This window comes from Aricia agestis, chromosome 3 (assembly GCF_905147365.1).
Source record: "Aricia agestis chromosome 3, ilAriAges1.1, whole genome shotgun sequence".
Classification (NCBI taxonomy): Eukaryota; Metazoa; Arthropoda; class Insecta; order Lepidoptera; family Lycaenidae; genus Aricia; species Aricia agestis.
The window spans coordinates 9,955,166-9,973,261 of NC_056408.1; the positions used below are offsets into that span (position 1 = coordinate 9,955,166).

An 18,096-nucleotide genomic window follows, 5' to 3' on the forward strand; every position below is an offset into this window, starting at 1 on the left:
ATAATATCAATTTTGCGGTCTATATTATAATGTACTTTGTACTTAATTAATATTATTTATTGGTAGTTAATCTAATATATAAAATTCTCATGTCACAGTTTTCGTTGCCATACTCCTCCGAAACGGCTTGACCGATTCTCATGAAATTTTGTGAGCATGTTGAGTAGGTCTGAGAATCGGCCAACATCTATTTTTCATACAAAAAAAAAAAAATATATGGCAAAACCACGTTTGTCGGGACAGCTAGTAGTAATATAATTTTAAAGGTGTAATTTTAATTATTTTTATGACTTACTCATTTCTTTTACTTCCAATATTACAATACAATGCAATGAGTATAATTACTCATTGTAAGTACTTGTTATTATAATTAAAATTACGTTAATGTGATATTAAACAAAATATTAAATAGTCTCGAGATTTTTTTTTATTTCTAATTACATATTAATATCGTAATTTTAAAATATATTTGTTAAATGTGAACAACCTAATAAGAATAATATTAATAAATTAAAATCTGAAATATATCTGTATTAATTTTTTAGGAAATTATTCACTAGACTAAAAAAAATATAATGTCGACGTATCTACCCTTGTATGTACAAACATCATATCAGCCTATAGTCGTCCACTGCTGGACATAGGCCTCTCTCAATGAACGCCAAGATGACCGATCTGCTCTGGGGGTGTACAAACATACAAATTGAAAAAAATATACTATTGTTATGTACAGATTACTAAGTAGTTATACGTTACTGTACTGGCTGTGTGGACCTACGAATGTTTTTATTATAGTTAATAAAGAAAAACTTTTTCCATGCATATTGTACCCACTTGTGTATTCCTTAATTAATTAAATATTTTTTTAATGTAATTAATATTAATTTATTTTTGTCGTAGGCGTGTAGCGGGTAAGGCTCGGCGCGCGGTCGACCTTACTAACAGGTGAGGCGGCGCAGCCACACAGAACATGATACTAAGGTTTGAATTTTATTTTTTATTTTTTAAAAATGCTTTTTATATAAGTATTTTCAAATTTTTAATAATTTGATTATGCCATAACTGTAGTGCACTTTTTAAAATGTTTTTTTGCATGCATCGTTTATTTTATCAGTATGTAGCGTATTTTTGATCCGAAAGTTTATAGCACTCTATTGCTATTTCTTTAATATTAAACACTATGAAAAAGTTGCTTTTTTTTAAGAAAACCATGTAAGTAAGTCTTTTATGAGAAAAAATAAGTTTTTTAAATTGTTTTTTATTGTCTTATGAAAATGGCTCCACCTGTATAATAAAACATCATTTATATCATTGGTATTAATACCTAAGCATTTAGTTATTACATCAGGTACACATTGAATATTGAATAGCTAATACCTACCAAGGAGTATAGGTAAAAATTTAAATTCTTAGCGCGAGCTTGCATGATGATTTACGATTATTAGCTGTTCGTGTTGGCAGTTCTTTGCTAATTATAATTTACGCCTTATATAATACATAAAATTGCGAAGATAATTATTGCAAGCAAAATATTTTTATTTCCACACTGCGGCGGGGTTTAATTCATGCAAACAACTGCAAAGCTTAATAACTTTTTTTACGATAAAAATAATTTTTGTATGTTTTTTGTGCCTTTGTTTTTTAAGTTTATGGCCAAAACTGACCCACTGACGGGAACCTGTGACCGCAAAGTGCTTAGAAGCTGAGTCAAGGCGTTTCCTTACCCTTGTCTTACTATAATTTAACCTTGCAAACATAGGGTTTCATAATATAATATATTTAAATGCTAGTTGTTAGCTATACTAAATACACATTAAAAAAAATGAGTTTGCTTGCATGATCAGTGTTGAATTTTTATTTTTTGATTTTATTTACAACAATTACTCAAATCTACCACTTTTCTACTCTCAATTATAGTGGAGTCTTGGGGCATTATAATAAATTATGTCATCTTACAATAAATCAAGAATCTTACAAGAATTTTTAATTTTTGTTTTTATACCTACTTATATTATTAATTTTGCAGAAAATTATATTAACAGCTATCAAATTATACCTAATTTACTTTTTCTTTAATTCTGCGTGCCGTAAATATACCTAAACATAGGAAAATAGAAATTGTATTTAAAATGGTTATAAAATTTTGCTGCTATTTTTTTTCGCGATTTTCTTCTCCACACTTAATTTTTAATTAAATTGGCTGTTTTTATTGCTAGGGCCCACTGGTTAGCAGCTGAAATAGACAAGGCTGCGGCATTCCAGGCGAGCCTACATTCAAAAGACTCGGCTCAGATTCTAAATAGGTATTTACATTTATTTTTTTATTTTACACCTTTCAGGCATTCAAATGCACTAAATTGGCCATTGCATAAGACTGGTACTAAAAGCTCAATCAAAATTAGAGGGTGGTGGAAAAAGAGTTTTATTATTTTTATAAAGGCATCTAAACACGATATATGTGTTATGTGCCACGCTTGTTTTTTTTTTGTTTCATTATTTTGAAAAGGAGTTTTTAAACATACCGACAAAATATTTGGACACACACCATTTAGCACCATTTTAGCAGTCATCGATTTGATTTTTTACATAAAACTTTACACCATCCCCACTTTGATATCGAATACACAAAGAAAATATCACAAAACCCTACACCTTTTCCCACGACGGCACCTGTAGGCAGGTAGCTTGGACTATATTTATGTTTTTATAATCTACCGTATCTATATAATTGCTCAAATCACTTTGCTTGTTAGTTATTTAACTACCCATAGAAATTGCTTTTAATCGATTCATTATTCGCATAGCAAACCTAGTTTAATATAGTTTCTGATAATTTACTTATCTGTAGAAAATGTCGCGGAGATAAACTAAGAATATTAAACTATATTTCACCCTATTACTAATAATTATAGAAATGTTCACACAGTATAATATACATACTTTATGTCCTTGTCGATCAAGCAAGTTTAAATTATCTGAGAAGGACATACTATAAAATTCGTTTGTATCTAAATATATCGAATGGATTTAAATTAGTATTGGATTAAACGATGTGAATTTATATTTTAGCCAATATCAATGCAAATTTATGTATTCATCTTCCAGTCTGGTCAGTAAGCCTGCCGGAGAGATCGGCCCCCTCGTGTATGGGGGCCATTAGCAAATGTGTCTCCTTTTGAACATGGTCAATGTAACAAATACCTACGTGACAAAAATGATTAATTCTTCAGTAGGTTAAAAATCTGTTTAATCCATTAATTAACTCCACGTAAATACTAAAACGAGTAGATAAATATTCGATGGTCCTTCCAGTAGTTTTTTTAAATTATTTCGACGTTAAAAGCTTTGAATTCCTTATCTTAGAGCTTCCGTCACTTGAATCTTATTCGTCGGACTTCAGAGTAAAGTGGGTGGTATACATTATACATTTATACATAATACATATTATAATATACATACCGTGTCCGTCGGATAATATCAATTTGCATTCCTCCTTATTTATTACTAAGGTTATTTACATAATTAATGTAATTAAACGTAATTCTTGTATTTTACGACCGTTCATACATCATACACGTTCATCCATCAGTTCTGTCTCCATTAAAATGGGATTTAAGTGTCGTGTCAGTTAGATATGATGGATTTTCCAGATTTTTCCCTGATAAATTACATTTGCGTTTATTAAATCAACGAACCGCATTGAAATGCATTGTTATTGAAGAGATGCACAATTAATATGAAGCTGAGATATTTTAACTCAAAACACTTTTAAAAGCTCTATTATAATATTATCTACTTATTAGGAAATATTGTAGTTTAGCAGATATATTTTATTTCTTTTAAATCGCTGTTATCTACGAAAAGTAGAATCAGCATGGAATTTATTGTTTTTGTTATCTTTATATTTTTACTATGTGGGTGTCTATGGAATATATTATATTTTATGGTTATTCAAAAACATGTTTGATTCATGCATTTGAAAGTATGATTTCGTCTACTTTTAATTAGGTTTGTTGTTTGTAAATTGTAAGGGATAAAAAAAACATCTATACTTACTAATATTATAAAGCGGAGGAGTTTGTTCGTTTGTTTGTTTGTTTCTTTGTTTGTTTGTTTGAACGTGCTAATCTCAGGAACTACTGATCCGATTTGAAAAATTATTTCAGTGTTAGATAGCCCATTTATCGAGGAAGGCTATAGGCTATACTTTATTACGGTGATATAAATAGTACCGAAGAAAAAGAGGTGAATGTGGAAAAAAATGTTGACTAATTTGTCTGTGAAATATCTAATTTACGCGGGCGAAGCCGCGCGGAACGTCTAGTTTATTTTAATATTTGGCGACTGCCTAATTAGTTCTAAGACTAAATAAGTGAATAAATGTAATCTTAGAGTATTTCTATGAAAACAATATCTAAGATTACAGTTGAACTATTTGAATATCATGATCGTAATGGAAAAGATTTGAATTCAACGATCGAGTTCGTAATCGGACGGTCGATCTATTCCGGACGACGAATCCCCGGCCTTGGAGATAACATCGGCCAGCTCAGAATACTGAGTGGACCACCATCTACAGTCCATTCAATGTTATTTTACCCAAGAGTTCTACGAGAGTAAACCTTAAGTCGAAAGCGTAAGAGTCCTCATAAAGGCAAATTATTCTGGACATACTGTAAGCATTGAACGCTTATGACGAGTTTCCTTCGAGTTTACTGAACTTTGATGAGTAAATTGATTTTAATTTTAAATTCAGAATCAATTCAATATTATCCAAGGATATAGTTACATTTTATACTTGTATCGTCTTTAAAGGACTATATTGTTTACATTTTGAAGGAATTAAACTTATAAATGTTTTGCTAAACTTCGCTTCTATAAGCTTAAGATCAGCGCTGTCAAAAATTATTCGGCAGCATCTAGCCTGCAATATAATCTAAGGTGCTTTGCAGACGACGCGACGGGGCGGACAAAAAGCCCGCCCTGCCCTAGTAGACACTAGACAAGTGGCAAGCGATTATCGTAAACGCTAACAAAATGTGTGCGATTTGACAGAAGTCATCGCTTCGCTAGCGAATACTAATGTCAATTCCCATACATTTTGTGGCGTTGGCGTTAGCGTTTACGATAATCGCTTGCCGCTTGTCTAGGCCCTCTGCCCTGTCGTGTGCAAAGCGCCCAAGGATTGTTGATGAGTATGACTTAATCTATGGGTAGGATAGATCCTCGTAAATAATAACGAATTTCTAAACGTTAAACTGACGAATTTCAAGTCCTCCCAGAAGTCCCAGCATTCCGTTTAGAATTGCAAATGAATCGAGTATTTACTCCCGTATCGTAAACTGTGTGATATGATCCAGTCAGTTTTCGCACCATTAAGCACTGGACTCCCACTCCCTTGTAAACATACCTATTACAAACTTTGGTTGTTATACACACAGCTTTAGGGCGATGAAATACAAGTCATAAGTATCTTTGTACATGTAGGAGTTTCATTTACCAAGTATATTTCGACATAGGTAAACTTTTTCGAAATTTAATTGGCCACTAGGTGGCAGATCTGACTCACGCGAAGCGATGCCTGGTAGACTTAACCAGGTTACGGCTTGTTTTTAATCAAAAATTAATTAAAAAATTTCCGACACTTTCCTACCTACGACCTGAAATTAGGAAATTAGACGAAGCCATGTAGCAATAGGGTTTTTCGTGTCAAGCTGTCATATTTTTCATTCCTAACCAATTCGTTTTCAGTCGAAAAATATTAGGTACTAGGTAGGTACCTTTTATTTTTTTTAAATAATTTAAATATTTCGAAATCTGCTTAAGCCATGATAAGGTCGTTTTACAAGAGATTAAAAATAGGTTTATTATCACAAGACTCTGAAATCCAACGTACGTTATCTTAGCGTTACCATTCGGATTTAGTTTCAGTTGTTTACAATATAAAGTTTCGAGTATAATGATTACTGTTATATGGAAGTTTCTAGTTAAAAAAATATGAGTTTAATTTTTTTTCACGCATATGTAAAGGAAAATTATTTGGGATATTATATTCATCATCATAATCATCGTATCAGCCTATAGTCGTCCACTGCGGGATATTATATTATATAGTACTAAACATTTTAACTTGACAAAATATAATAAATTTTAAAGGCAATACAAACTATTTATTTTATATAAGAAAAAAATATCTCCTACACACTAAACTTGTAGAAGACAATTTATTCAATTAAACTAAAAATCCTCTGATTTCCGTCCTATCGTCAGTTAACTGTAAAAATTTTTTGATCGGGCCCGGCATTCGATATTTGAAAGGCGCGCCATGTTTAGATTAAGTGAGAGATATCGGGAACAAGTCCATCGCCTTATCTATTGAATAAACTATTGGGCGAAGCCGTGAGAGGATCTACTCATTAAAGCCTTAAGAATGCATATTTCGGATCCTGCTATCTCATTCTTACGTGCTTGAACTTGTACGCGTGTGAGTGCAACAATATATCTAGAGTCCTGATTAGGATTACGCACCCGTTTCCTTTACGTGATTGAGTCGTAAACGTCGCCCAAGGAACTCGGAGCTATCGCTAATGCAATTTATTTTAAAAAAGTTAAACAAAACGTCCGACTTTATTATGATAGGCGAAAGGATAAAAGAAACCGACAGGATTGACTTTTTGTTTTTGTCGATATGTAGAGGTAAAAAAGAAATCGATTTCATAAAGACGCGGTTCTCTTAATCCATACTAATATTATAAATGCGAAAGTTTGTCTCTCTGTCTGTCTGTTACCTCTTCGCGCCCAAACCGCTGAACCGATTTTGCTGAAATTTGGCATGGATATACTTTGAGTCCAGGAAAGGAAGGATACTTTTTGTTCCGCAAAAATATACGGTCCCTGCGCGATAATCAGTCTTGGTGCAACGGAGTTGCGGGCATCATCTAGTTAAATAATAATTCCAATAATTAATACTTCAAGATTCCTAGACGCGCAAGAAAAGTCAGCCAATTTGATTTCAAAGAATCTCCGTCATATTTTATTGGATACTTGTATCCACTCACAATAATTATTACTTAACCAACCAGTATATTATATTAATAATTAATCAATTATATTTTAAAATATTCATAATATTCTAATGTCAATATCAAGTAATCGTAAAATATAACTTTTATTTATTAACCAGTAACTTATGACAATCTTTCTCTAATGCCAATTACACGTATTTACTTGTATACAAAATAAATATAAAATAATTTATTTAACATAAAAAATCATCGCTAAATTCAAAATAAATTCAATTCTCATGAGTTAACTATGTTTTTGTATGTCAAAATGATACTTGATAGCTACCTAGTATCTGCCTATCTTGAAATAGATATTATTCAAATTTATGTTTATCTTCATATCTTTATACAAAAAAATTCATGTGAGTATTAAGTTTCAGCCTTGTGTTTTGATCGCTTCCCAGTAACATGTCGAACTTAAATTTAGTGAAATACGAACATATTAAATTATACAGAAAGACGTAATAGATGATACCTAATTGACACCTTTAACAGAAAAAAATTAAACTATAAAATTTAGAAAACACTCGAAACTGAACTGTTAGGATGCATTTCCACCGGAGCTGAGCTAAGCTGCGTAGCGAGGAATGTGTTTTTAAGAGCCAATAGAAACGCTTCATTTACCTGACAACATTCAGCGCAACGATTCTATTGGTTTGGTGAAACATTCCTCGCAATGCAGCTTAGCTCATCTCCGGTGGAAACGCAGCCTTAAAATGGTGTCCAATTATGTTCTGCCTATCAAAGAAAAAAAATTGATAATAGAAGTCTAGATTTTTCGCAAGGTAAACCTGTGCTGTACATTCTGTTCGAGAAAAATTATTCGATGGCTTTTACCATACTAAATGTCAAAAATTCATTATTTTGCTGAATTTTTCATTACAAAAATGTGTATAGAAAACATGTAATAAGTAACATTTTTTTAAACAATTTATCAACAGTAATCCCCATAATCGGCAATAATGCGGCAATTGTCGGCTTTACGAGCAACACGTTTAGGCAATCGTTAAAGGAGAAAGCCTGTAAACATGTTTTTTGCGTAAGTGGGTTACAACCCTGCCTGAAAAAACCATGGCAATCGAAGCAAATCACCTATTTTATGTAAACTTCGTGACTTCGCCCCGTATCGAATGACTTAGAAAGGATTTCGTTAGGAAATAGACGCTCATTGTGCGCTCAATGGGGAGGGGCGGAGTAAAAATAAACTTCGTTAATCGAATTGGGCCGATTTGGTTTTGTCTTTTTATTTCTTACATACGTGCTTGCTTGGTGTTGTTTGACATGATATTGTTGACTGTATTCTTCGTGTAGTCTGCACGAAAATTGTTTCGTAGCACGTAGCTACGAGATTGCAAAATATTTTATAATAGGATAGAAAAACTTAGCTTTGGATTAAAATATTGTAATAAAATCGACCTTAAAGGCGAGCCACTACATTGTTGCAAAGCGACACGACATGACGTGGCCAAAATAATATTATGTTCTTTATAATAATACGAGCTTTTGCCCACGGCTTCGCTCGCGTTAAGAAGTATTATTATATACAAACTTTCATCCCCTATTTTAATCCCTTGGGGTTGAAATTTATCAAAATCCTTTCTTAGCGGATGCCTACGTCATAACAACTACCTGCATGCAAAATTTCAGCCCGATCCGTCCAGTGGTTTGGGCTGTGCGTTGATAGATCTATAGATCTATGAGAATTGATGCGTCTTTCTTGTAATGTGTGGCCTAGTGCGGTCTCACCTTTAAAGAAAGTCGGATTAATTATTAATAAAAATGATAAAAAATTCTTTTCTAATGATCCTGTATAATAATTTTCAACAATAACAATTTTTTTACAGGTTGCCCAGCCCGTTTACGCAGTGTTCGCTAGCCAGTTTAAGACAAGGTGATTGTAATATAAATACTTAATTTTATATAAACAAAATCCTATTTACCATGACAGTATATAAATGGGCAAATTCTTTAGCTATCTAATGCTTCATGTAAAACTACATAATATCATGCCCTAACATGGGGTAAATCTACGAGTAAAGCTTTTGTAGCCAATTAAAATACTAAATGATAAGAAAAAATATTATGTTCCGTGAAATTTTCCCCTTTGGTTTTTTTTTGTTTATGTTTTTTCACACGACACGAAATCTATACATGATATAAAATTGGTATATTAATATTAAACTGTTTTACTTTTTTAATTAAAAGTGTTAGCCAATAGTTTCCCATCGAGTCCAAGTAGTACGTGAGTGTAGTGAAATAAAAATTGATAAATTATGAATAATTATTGTAATGATTAGATCTGAAACAGCACATATATAATATGAAAGATATAGGTACGTTATAACATTAAATTATTTCTTCGAAATTATCATCTAGTTTTACCCACTGGCTTTAATTGCTTTATTTTAACATTTTAACTTTCGTTGAATATTGTGCAAATGCGTACGATAAATGCCAATTTATTAATAGCGGCAGACACTTTAAATAAAATTAGAAAAAAAAACAAAGAGTTGCGTAACGAAATATCACATATGGCTCGGGAAAACTGACATTCGTGCCATTGGCCCGAGTATAGAGTAAATATTTATAGTCGGGGCGCACACTTGTTCTATGTTTGTTTCTGTCATTCAACACGCAGCCTGTGATCTGCTCGCAACGGATATCGTCTATCCACACTTATGTAACATGTCTCTGAGACACTTGAAATTCACCTTATGTAGTGAGACAGTATCTTAGAGTGTCTAGCATGAGATAGTACGTCTGTATAGTGTATATGCATAAGTAGATAAATATAGATTAAGGTAAAAAACACCTGTTTTACAAATTTTAGTAAAAGAAACATGAATCATCACTACTTACAGAATCATCAGTAATTTCACCTAGACTTTTATATAACTGTTTAAATGCAGCACAAAATTTTAACTTCGCAAAGTTCTATCAAAGGAGCTCAACCATATATTGTAATAGCAAATAAAGATTCATAATTTTGCTAACGTAACCCACTAAAATTCAATCACAAACCTTGATCAGTCCGAAAATGAAAAGGGTTGAAATAAATAAATTTCATCGACAAATGTAATTCGAAAATTTATGTCTCTACATTCATTGTCGTTCGTCTAATTACTGTACTGTGGGAAATTAGATCGTCCCTAAATCTTGTCGACAAGTATCAAAGAATACTAATAATACTACTTAGCTGTATGTATGTATGTATTACTTTTGTTATCATGACATATTTTATTGCGACTTGTGTAAACACAACTGACTTGTAGAGGTGTGAAATTTAAGCAAATTTATTGGTTGTACGGTATTGTTGCGTCGCGCGGTACAAAAGGGGCTGGCTTTATTGAGCCAATTTGGGGTCGAAAGGTGAAGGTACAATACGGGGTTGTAATTACACTTAGAAAAGAAAACCCTTTTGTAAACATAATCAGGAATTTACAAGCCGTAGCGAATTTATGTTGAGTTAGCTCTACTTCGTTTATTTCTGGTTTCTGAAAAGAAAATAACGACTATCAACTAATAGTATAAATTGCGAAGATGGTTAGATAATTGTTAGACACTTTCTAGGAGAGGCAAATCGTTTCAAACGGCTCAACCTAGTCATTTATGCAACAAATTAAGCACCAGGTTGTTTCGTCCGGCTGCATACTTAGCACCACGTTTACGGCGTAATGCTCCCAGAAACAATGTAAGCGACCTTGCCATTGACAATTATAAACATAATCTGTCTAGTGCCTAGAATTATTTGTGGTAAAATTAACAGACGATAAAATTAAGTTTATACTCCCAATAAAACGTGAGTGAGTTGCCGTCATAAAGTCTCGCGTTTTTTATTGGTGGCAGCTTGGCGCTAGCCGAGTGACGCTTGCAGTTTGGTTAAACGGCAGTTTATGGCTATTTTGCCTCCATTAATCGTTTTACTACGCACCCGACACCCGCGCTCCTAGCGCTCGACAACCCTTTGTAGCGCCGATGAGGAGCGGGTAATGAATTTATTACCGGTGACCCGTCACTTGATTCTCTATAATTATTCAGTAATTAGATTACATTGCTTGTCACATTTTATTTCTTTGTGATTTTTGAAATTTTTTGCAAAAAAAAAGAAATTTTTCAAAATATCATGTAATACTGCAAAAATTCGTTAAATGCTACGACTTTTTTTGGCACAACGAAATTCCTTATAATAATACAAACTTCACCAGAAAAAGTTACCTCGAAAGAAAATTTCCACGAGAAAGGTTTAAATACGGAGTAAGCGGAATGTAGAGTTCGGGCGGCTACGAGCGTCATCCGCGCTACGGCGGCGCGTGGTGCGTCCGCCCGCCGCTAGATGGCGGCGCCCCCCGCGCCTGTGTGCTCCGGCCGCCGCACACCGCCGCGCCTCGCGCCTCCACTCCGCGCTCGACCGCGCTCCCGGCCGCGCGTCTCACAGACTCAGATAGCGTCGCGAATACATTACGATACACTCGCGACTTCGTGCGGCTCTACATTTTATTTTACAAAAATTACCAGTGTCTCAAAACAAAACAAGAGGAACCGTTCGGTCAAAATATATGTATCAACGGATGAACTGTTGAGTTTTATAAACTTTATCGTGCTACTTGGACTCGATTATTTTGAAGTTATTCCTGGCGTCCGGACACCGGATCGCCGGAGTGTACGCAGTTTTCCCAGCAGTCGCCTCCGCCTCCCGCCTGCCGCTAGCTAAATCCGGCCTCGCGTTTTGACTTTTCATGTGCCGTTGCGTGGTCGCGTGTGCGCGTGCTGCGATGTGGCGCGCGTGAACCGCTGATCCGTTCCCGCTCCCCCGTGGCTTGCCCGGCCGCCACCCTGTACCCTGACAACCATGTCGGGGGCCTCGGCGCGCCCTGCGACGCCGCCGCCGCGTCGCCAGCGCCCGCCTCCGGGCACTCCGCCGGGCCGGCGTGGTGGACCATGATGAACGGCGTCGGGGGGGCGCTGTACGAGGAGGCGCACGCGTCGCCCCCCGGGGGATCCCCGCCGACGGCCCCGACCGCGGCGCCGCCGTCCGCCTCCAGCGTGTCCCCGGCCTCGGTCGGCTCCAACCCCCCGCAGCCCCTGCACATTCCGGCCAAGCGGTACGAGCCAGAGCCCGGTGTCATCCGGCACGCGCAGCAGTCCTGGGGCTACCCCCCGGACGCGCCCGGCTCGTTCGAGCACCAGTACCCGACCGCCCCGACCTACTACAACCTGCCGGGCGAGAGGGACCGCAAGACGGGGCTACCGTTCTGGCCGACTGGGGGAGGGGAGTACAAGCCCTACGCCGACGGCTGCCACCAGGGCTTCTCACAGCCCTGCTGGAACTATCCGTACGGAGCACCTCGGGGGGACCAGCCCTTGTCGTACGTGGGCGGCGAGGAGCGGCGGACGGCGGTGTCGGAGGCGTCGGGCTTCTCTCACGACGCGTACGGCCTGAGGAACTACGCCCCGGAGTCGGTGTCCAGCGCGCCCTACCCGCCTCCGAGCGCCCTGCCCGGTCAGTATCTATTTTTATATACCGCTGCACCTTCGATAACTCCTCGAACAGTGATCACGTTAACTTTCCACGCTCGGACGTGCTAGGAGCAATGTTTATTTTCTCGAGTCGAACTTATCAGAGTCGCGCTAAGCAATTTTCATTTTCGTAAACAATTCTACAATTTCACAAGAAAGTCTACATCCCGCAAAATTAGACTTTTTGACTGATATTGCTCCTAGGACGTCTCGAATTGCATCTATTTATCGTGCGACAGATTTATTCTAATAAATTATAATATTATGAGTTTATCAACCTTGATACAACTCGTGCCAGTAGAGTGAGTTTCACCCTGTTGGCCGCTAGATGGCGGGGTATCGCCACCAGCGCGCACACTAGCCCCCTGTCTGTGTGCGTGCACCCACACTTTCGCCCGCCCGCACACACGCAGACCCGGTGGGAGTGTCTTATCAGTGCAGTCCACAGCTGCAGCCATGTTTCCATAATTTCCAATAGTACAGATAATTCGAAGTCGTATATTCTACGTTCAGATCATGTGAAATTTATAAAGTTAGAAAGTCAAAATTGTTCGTTTATAATGAGCAATCTTGGCTCGAAAGATTTTTGTAGAGCTTACAAATGTTGACAAACGAGCTTTCGTCTAGTAGTACTATACATAAGCTGGTTCGTCAACATTCGCAGCTTTGTCATAAGTAAAGTGGTAGAGTCCCGAGAAAATTATTTTTTTTGACCATAACATGTACACTCAAACTAATAAGTATAATCATTCCTAAAATAGTCGAGAAATAGTTACAAAGTTGGTTACGTCGATCATCAAATCCGTTACCGAAATGACTAATCGATCAGGCCGGAGTCTGTAAAACTCATCAATACTCGCAATCAAAGTCACAGACGCAAACATTTTCCCACCGGCCACCATAAATGTGATGAATGAACAAAACACGTGCTACTAATGTTTAAAAACGAACCGTAAGCACCTCTTTATGGGCAGTGTAAATGTGTATACTGCCGACAATAAATTAAACTTTACGTAAAATAAAGCGCCAATAAAAATGTATATCTAATAAATAAACATGATACCTGCTCGAGACAATAAACTGCTCATTGAGTAGCCGTAAACCAAATATTGCCGTAATAAACACTGTTCGGGATGTAAAAAACCTAGAAGTTCAGAGACCGATGCACATGTAAGCGCCTCCAGTTTATTATATCGTAAAACTTAACCATTCATGTTAATCGAATTGTAATCACTCGATAGTTGATTGACTTGATAAATATTGAGGGAGTCATTAAAATAGATATCGGTTGTAAATTTTGATGAACTAGAACCGTCATATACGAAAACGTGTTAAGCAAACTCGGAGTGTACTCATACTTTTAATGGTCGAGTCAAACTGTCACTGAAAATATGATGTCTGCCGCTACGTCACTTCGGTAACAGTGTTTAGTCTGCATGGGATTCATGACCACTACTCGATGTAATAAAAATTCATTCATAAACTAGCGCCAGATCGTAGTAACCATAAAGATGGGTTTTATCGCGCCTCCGTTACGGCGAAGGTGTAACTTGACATAATTTTGCGTAAAACGCGTATATAATGGGCCATTAAAAGGAAACAATTGTTGAAAAAGTTATACGAGTGCTCACGTCACTTTATGAGTCTGTGTTTACGGCCTGAGGTGACATTGACTCTGATTTGAACATTACGGGTTATAAACTGTTCGAATCCTAATCGCTTTTACACCATACTGCGACCGCCCTCTCGCGCTTCTTTGGCTCCCACAGTATAGCAGTTGGTCATTTCGAGTACTAATCAACCTTCTTTATCATTTATAAGGAATATAATTAAGACATTTTCATGAAAAACATTTACAAAGAAACGAGATTTATTCCAACGATAACGATCTTAAAAGCATTTTAAATGCAATTATCTAAAATGCATTGTTTTTTTGCTAAATTCTCTACATAAGCATAATTATTTATATTTGGACGATGTTTAAAAATACAATGAATAATTTAAAATATTTAGTTGCACTAAATTTAAACCAATGCAAAATAAAAAAAAAACAAATGACGCAAAATATACAAAAAGTACGGTGGCAACAATTATATTATTTGAAAACGATCGCGCCAGGGTATTCTGAGCCTTATCTCCTTGAAATAATGTAGAGTTCTTGCGAGATGGCGGTCGGGTAGGTAAGTTTTACGGTCGAACGGACCCCGCAATTTTATTGCCCCTGATCGCTACCTATCCCCTCATAATTGACAACTTGACTTGTCATTACCTCCTCTCTAAACAATTGCTTTCGCCGAGAAAACATAAACTTGAAGAGCCAATTTTAAACTTGAAACCTAACATTTTCTTCTACTTAATTTTTGAACTTGAAATTAAATATTTTCTTCGACTAATAAACATCAGTTTTTGCGAGATAATGACGTATGTTTCCGCGCATGTATTTAATAAGGAAATAACGTTTAATTAGCAAAAAATATATTAAAATATTTAAAAATCATGAAAAATTACATTGGACAAAAACCAAAAAAAAAAACATAATTTATTATATTGTATATTCTTGAGCTAAGTTCATGTACAAAAAATAACACTCAGTAAATAATTTCTTAGGCTTTCATAAATACGGAGACAATAATGATTCCTCTTTCCATAATATGGAAGCCCTAGTCACAACAATGTTTTTTCAAATTATAATCTTGGCATTGAGCCAGTGTCCAAACCTAATGCTAGAACTAAATCTCTAAATCTTAAGGATATAATTTAACAAGAAAAACTGTTTTGTATACAAAACTCGTTTTAACATTGTTTTTTGAACCTAATAAACAGATAATCAAAATAAGAATTTAAACAACCTTTTAAAAAAATTAAAATAGTAAAAAGATATCACTGACTATTTCCACATACATACTAGCCCCTATTCTTCATAATAATTATAATAGAACCTGGTAGCTTAAAATAAATAAATGTTAGCAAATTCATAATTTCTCGGAATCACTTCAATTATTTGTACTTAAAGTTATATTTTGTAGTAATATGGGCATTGTGTATAATATTCTCTCAAATATTATACGTGTACTTGGAAATAATAATTATCCTTCATGAATCTTAGATTCATAGTCAAGAATTAAAATCAATAACTTTCAAGACGTGCCATTGAAACTTCTTAGTATATTATCCAGAAAAAAAGTGTAAAAAAATCTGAATCGCGGTTCTGGATTCTAATTCTATAATTTCAAGTCTTTATACGTGTGGCCTATCCGCTAGACCCAGAGACGACGTTTCGCCATGCCATAGGAAACGGTGCAATGCATCGATATCGAGAAGGCCGCCTGCATACAAAGTCAAGCGATGACCTCATCAAACACACCGCCAGTCACGCTATATTCAGCCTCTCGGTTCTGTGAAGCATAGAAATAGCTTGTTAACCAACGGTCACACCTTTGCCGTAATTATAATTGTACACGTGAATATAACTCGTTTGATACTGACTAGGATATAATAATGACTTTGCCTCGTTTATACCTTAGGTCATCCATTAAGATTATAGGTATAAGAGCAAGAGCTGATAATATGCTATTAACCATAGCAACCGACTATAATGAAGCTATTCTTTTCTAGGATCCCTATCGATGTCAGTCGGCGTCGGCGTCGGATGCGGCTCCTCCAACCCCCTAGACTGGACCGGCCAAGTCACGGTGCGCAAAAAGCGCAAACCGTACTCCAAGTTCCAAACGTTAGAACTGGAGAAAGAGTTCCTGTTTAACGCGTACGTGTCGAAGCAGAAGCGGTGGGAGCTCGCGCGGAACCTCAACCTCACGGAGCGGCAGGTGAAGATATGGTTCCAGAACCGACGGATGAAGAACAAGAAGAATTCGCAGCGGCAGGCGGCGCAGGCGGCCCAGAACAACAACAACAACTCCAACGCCAACAACCACAACCACCACGGGCACCACCACGCGCCGCACCACGTGGGGCTGCATCACCAGCCCGCCAAGCACCACCAGTGACCCGCACCCTTCTCTGGGACCTACCCCCTCCACCACGGGATAGCGAGCTAAATCCAATAGACTATAGTGTTCCTCCGATGTGAAGCCGCACCCGTGCTATGGACGCTCCCCGCGCCGCGGTCCCAGAGAATCTAGAGATAGTCAAAGTGTTGTCGATTTGTGTATAGTATTACGATAATTTTTACGAGACTAAGTACGTGAGTAGATATTGAACGATATACTAGTGCGGATTATGTATTTAAAACTTTAATTAATCGATCGAATATTATCTAATTTTTAGATAGTTTATTGAAATTTTTTGTAAAATATTACGTGAGACTGCTTTACTGTTACTCGTGGCGCCGGTCGAGTTGCACCTCGATCGCCTATTTTTATTTTCGTTACCAAATTGTTGAATTAGGGTCGCTGGGGTGGCAGTCGCTGACCGCGACCGACGACGTAGTATAACGAGACAGCGGGCTAGTTGTTTGAGTAGAGTTAGACTTTCCTGTCCTGATACGTCATACGAGTTGATCAAATATTTATTTACTGTTTATTTTCCTCGTCGCTCTCGAATGTTATAAATTATGGAGTTCTGAAAGCTTTAACTCGGTTCCAGTAGAATTATACATTAAGTTACTGTTATGTCTATTGAGCTATTGAAGTTGATGTTATGATCGATGCTAGTGTAATTTGGGGCGAGTGCATTATTGTCTTGCTGTAGCACTGTTCGCGAACCTGACTTATTTTTGTTTTAGTTGAATATTTTATTATTTATTTATACGCGAATTATTATAAATATTAAATATTATCAATGTATCGTTCTAGTACATCGAAGTGAATATATGTTAGGTGTCCTTTGTACAGTTTTTTCATATGTAGTAGGTACGTCTGATATTTAGAGATCGTCTCGGTCTTAGATACTATTCTATGTAATTTCTACTTAATTCTATATTTATGTATTAAATGTTCTATTGTGTAATTAGTGACTCTGCAATATGTATCTGATACTTTAGATGTTGTACAAAGTGACCTCTTCTAGGTGACCGAATTTTTACATAAGTGCAGTGGAACTTTTGTGAATATTTCAATGATCACTAGTTTGTGGATTGGCCGAGAGAAATTTTAAAATATTTAAATATTTTGTTTTTCATCTACCTGCATATACTTATCTCTTTATAATATTCTATGATATTATAATGGCGTCAAAACATGTTTAAATGTTTAAAATATTGCTTTACTAAGTACAAATATGTCTCCATATGAGCCTTACTTAAATCTTCATCAAAATTATTCTTTGATCGCCTCGTTTAAGATGAATATAAAATATAATGTATTTTATTTTATAAATAAGATTATATTTTATCATTTTTCATGAATCATTCTATTTATTTCATGGCAATGAATTGAAACAAAACTTTTTGTATTTCTTATGCCCTATATCTAAATTCAATTATTATTTTAGTCATCAACGCATTTTTTTTCATGAGGTGATCTGAAATTGGCCGTGTACTTACTTCTTCCTTCCGATA

The 18,096-nt window shown here is 36.2% G+C and overlaps 1 protein-coding gene across 4 annotated transcripts in view; it reads left to right on the plus strand.

Moving 5' to 3' along the window:
* LOC121740448 (homeobox protein abdominal-B-like) overlaps positions 1–17,734 on the plus strand; it is a 114,381-nt gene extending 96,647 nt beyond the window's left edge. For 2 of the 4 annotated variants that reach the window (XM_042133141.1, XM_042133140.1), the window contains exons 3-7: positions 901–981; positions 2,217–2,303; positions 8,909–8,955; positions 11,962–12,564; positions 16,197–17,734. In XM_042133141.1, the coding sequence (XP_041989075.1) occupies positions 971–981; positions 2,217–2,303; positions 8,909–8,955; positions 11,962–12,564; positions 16,197–16,585 (1,137 nt within the window). In that variant the 5' untranslated portion in view covers positions 901–970 and the 3' untranslated portion in view covers positions 16,586–17,734. Of the gene's footprint in view, positions 1–900; positions 982–2,216; positions 2,304–8,908; positions 8,956–11,961; positions 12,565–16,196 lie in introns of those variants that run through there. The other 2 variants (XM_042133143.1, XM_042133142.1) reach the window with 2 other exon arrangements.
* Positions 17,735–18,096: the final 362 nt, after the last annotated feature.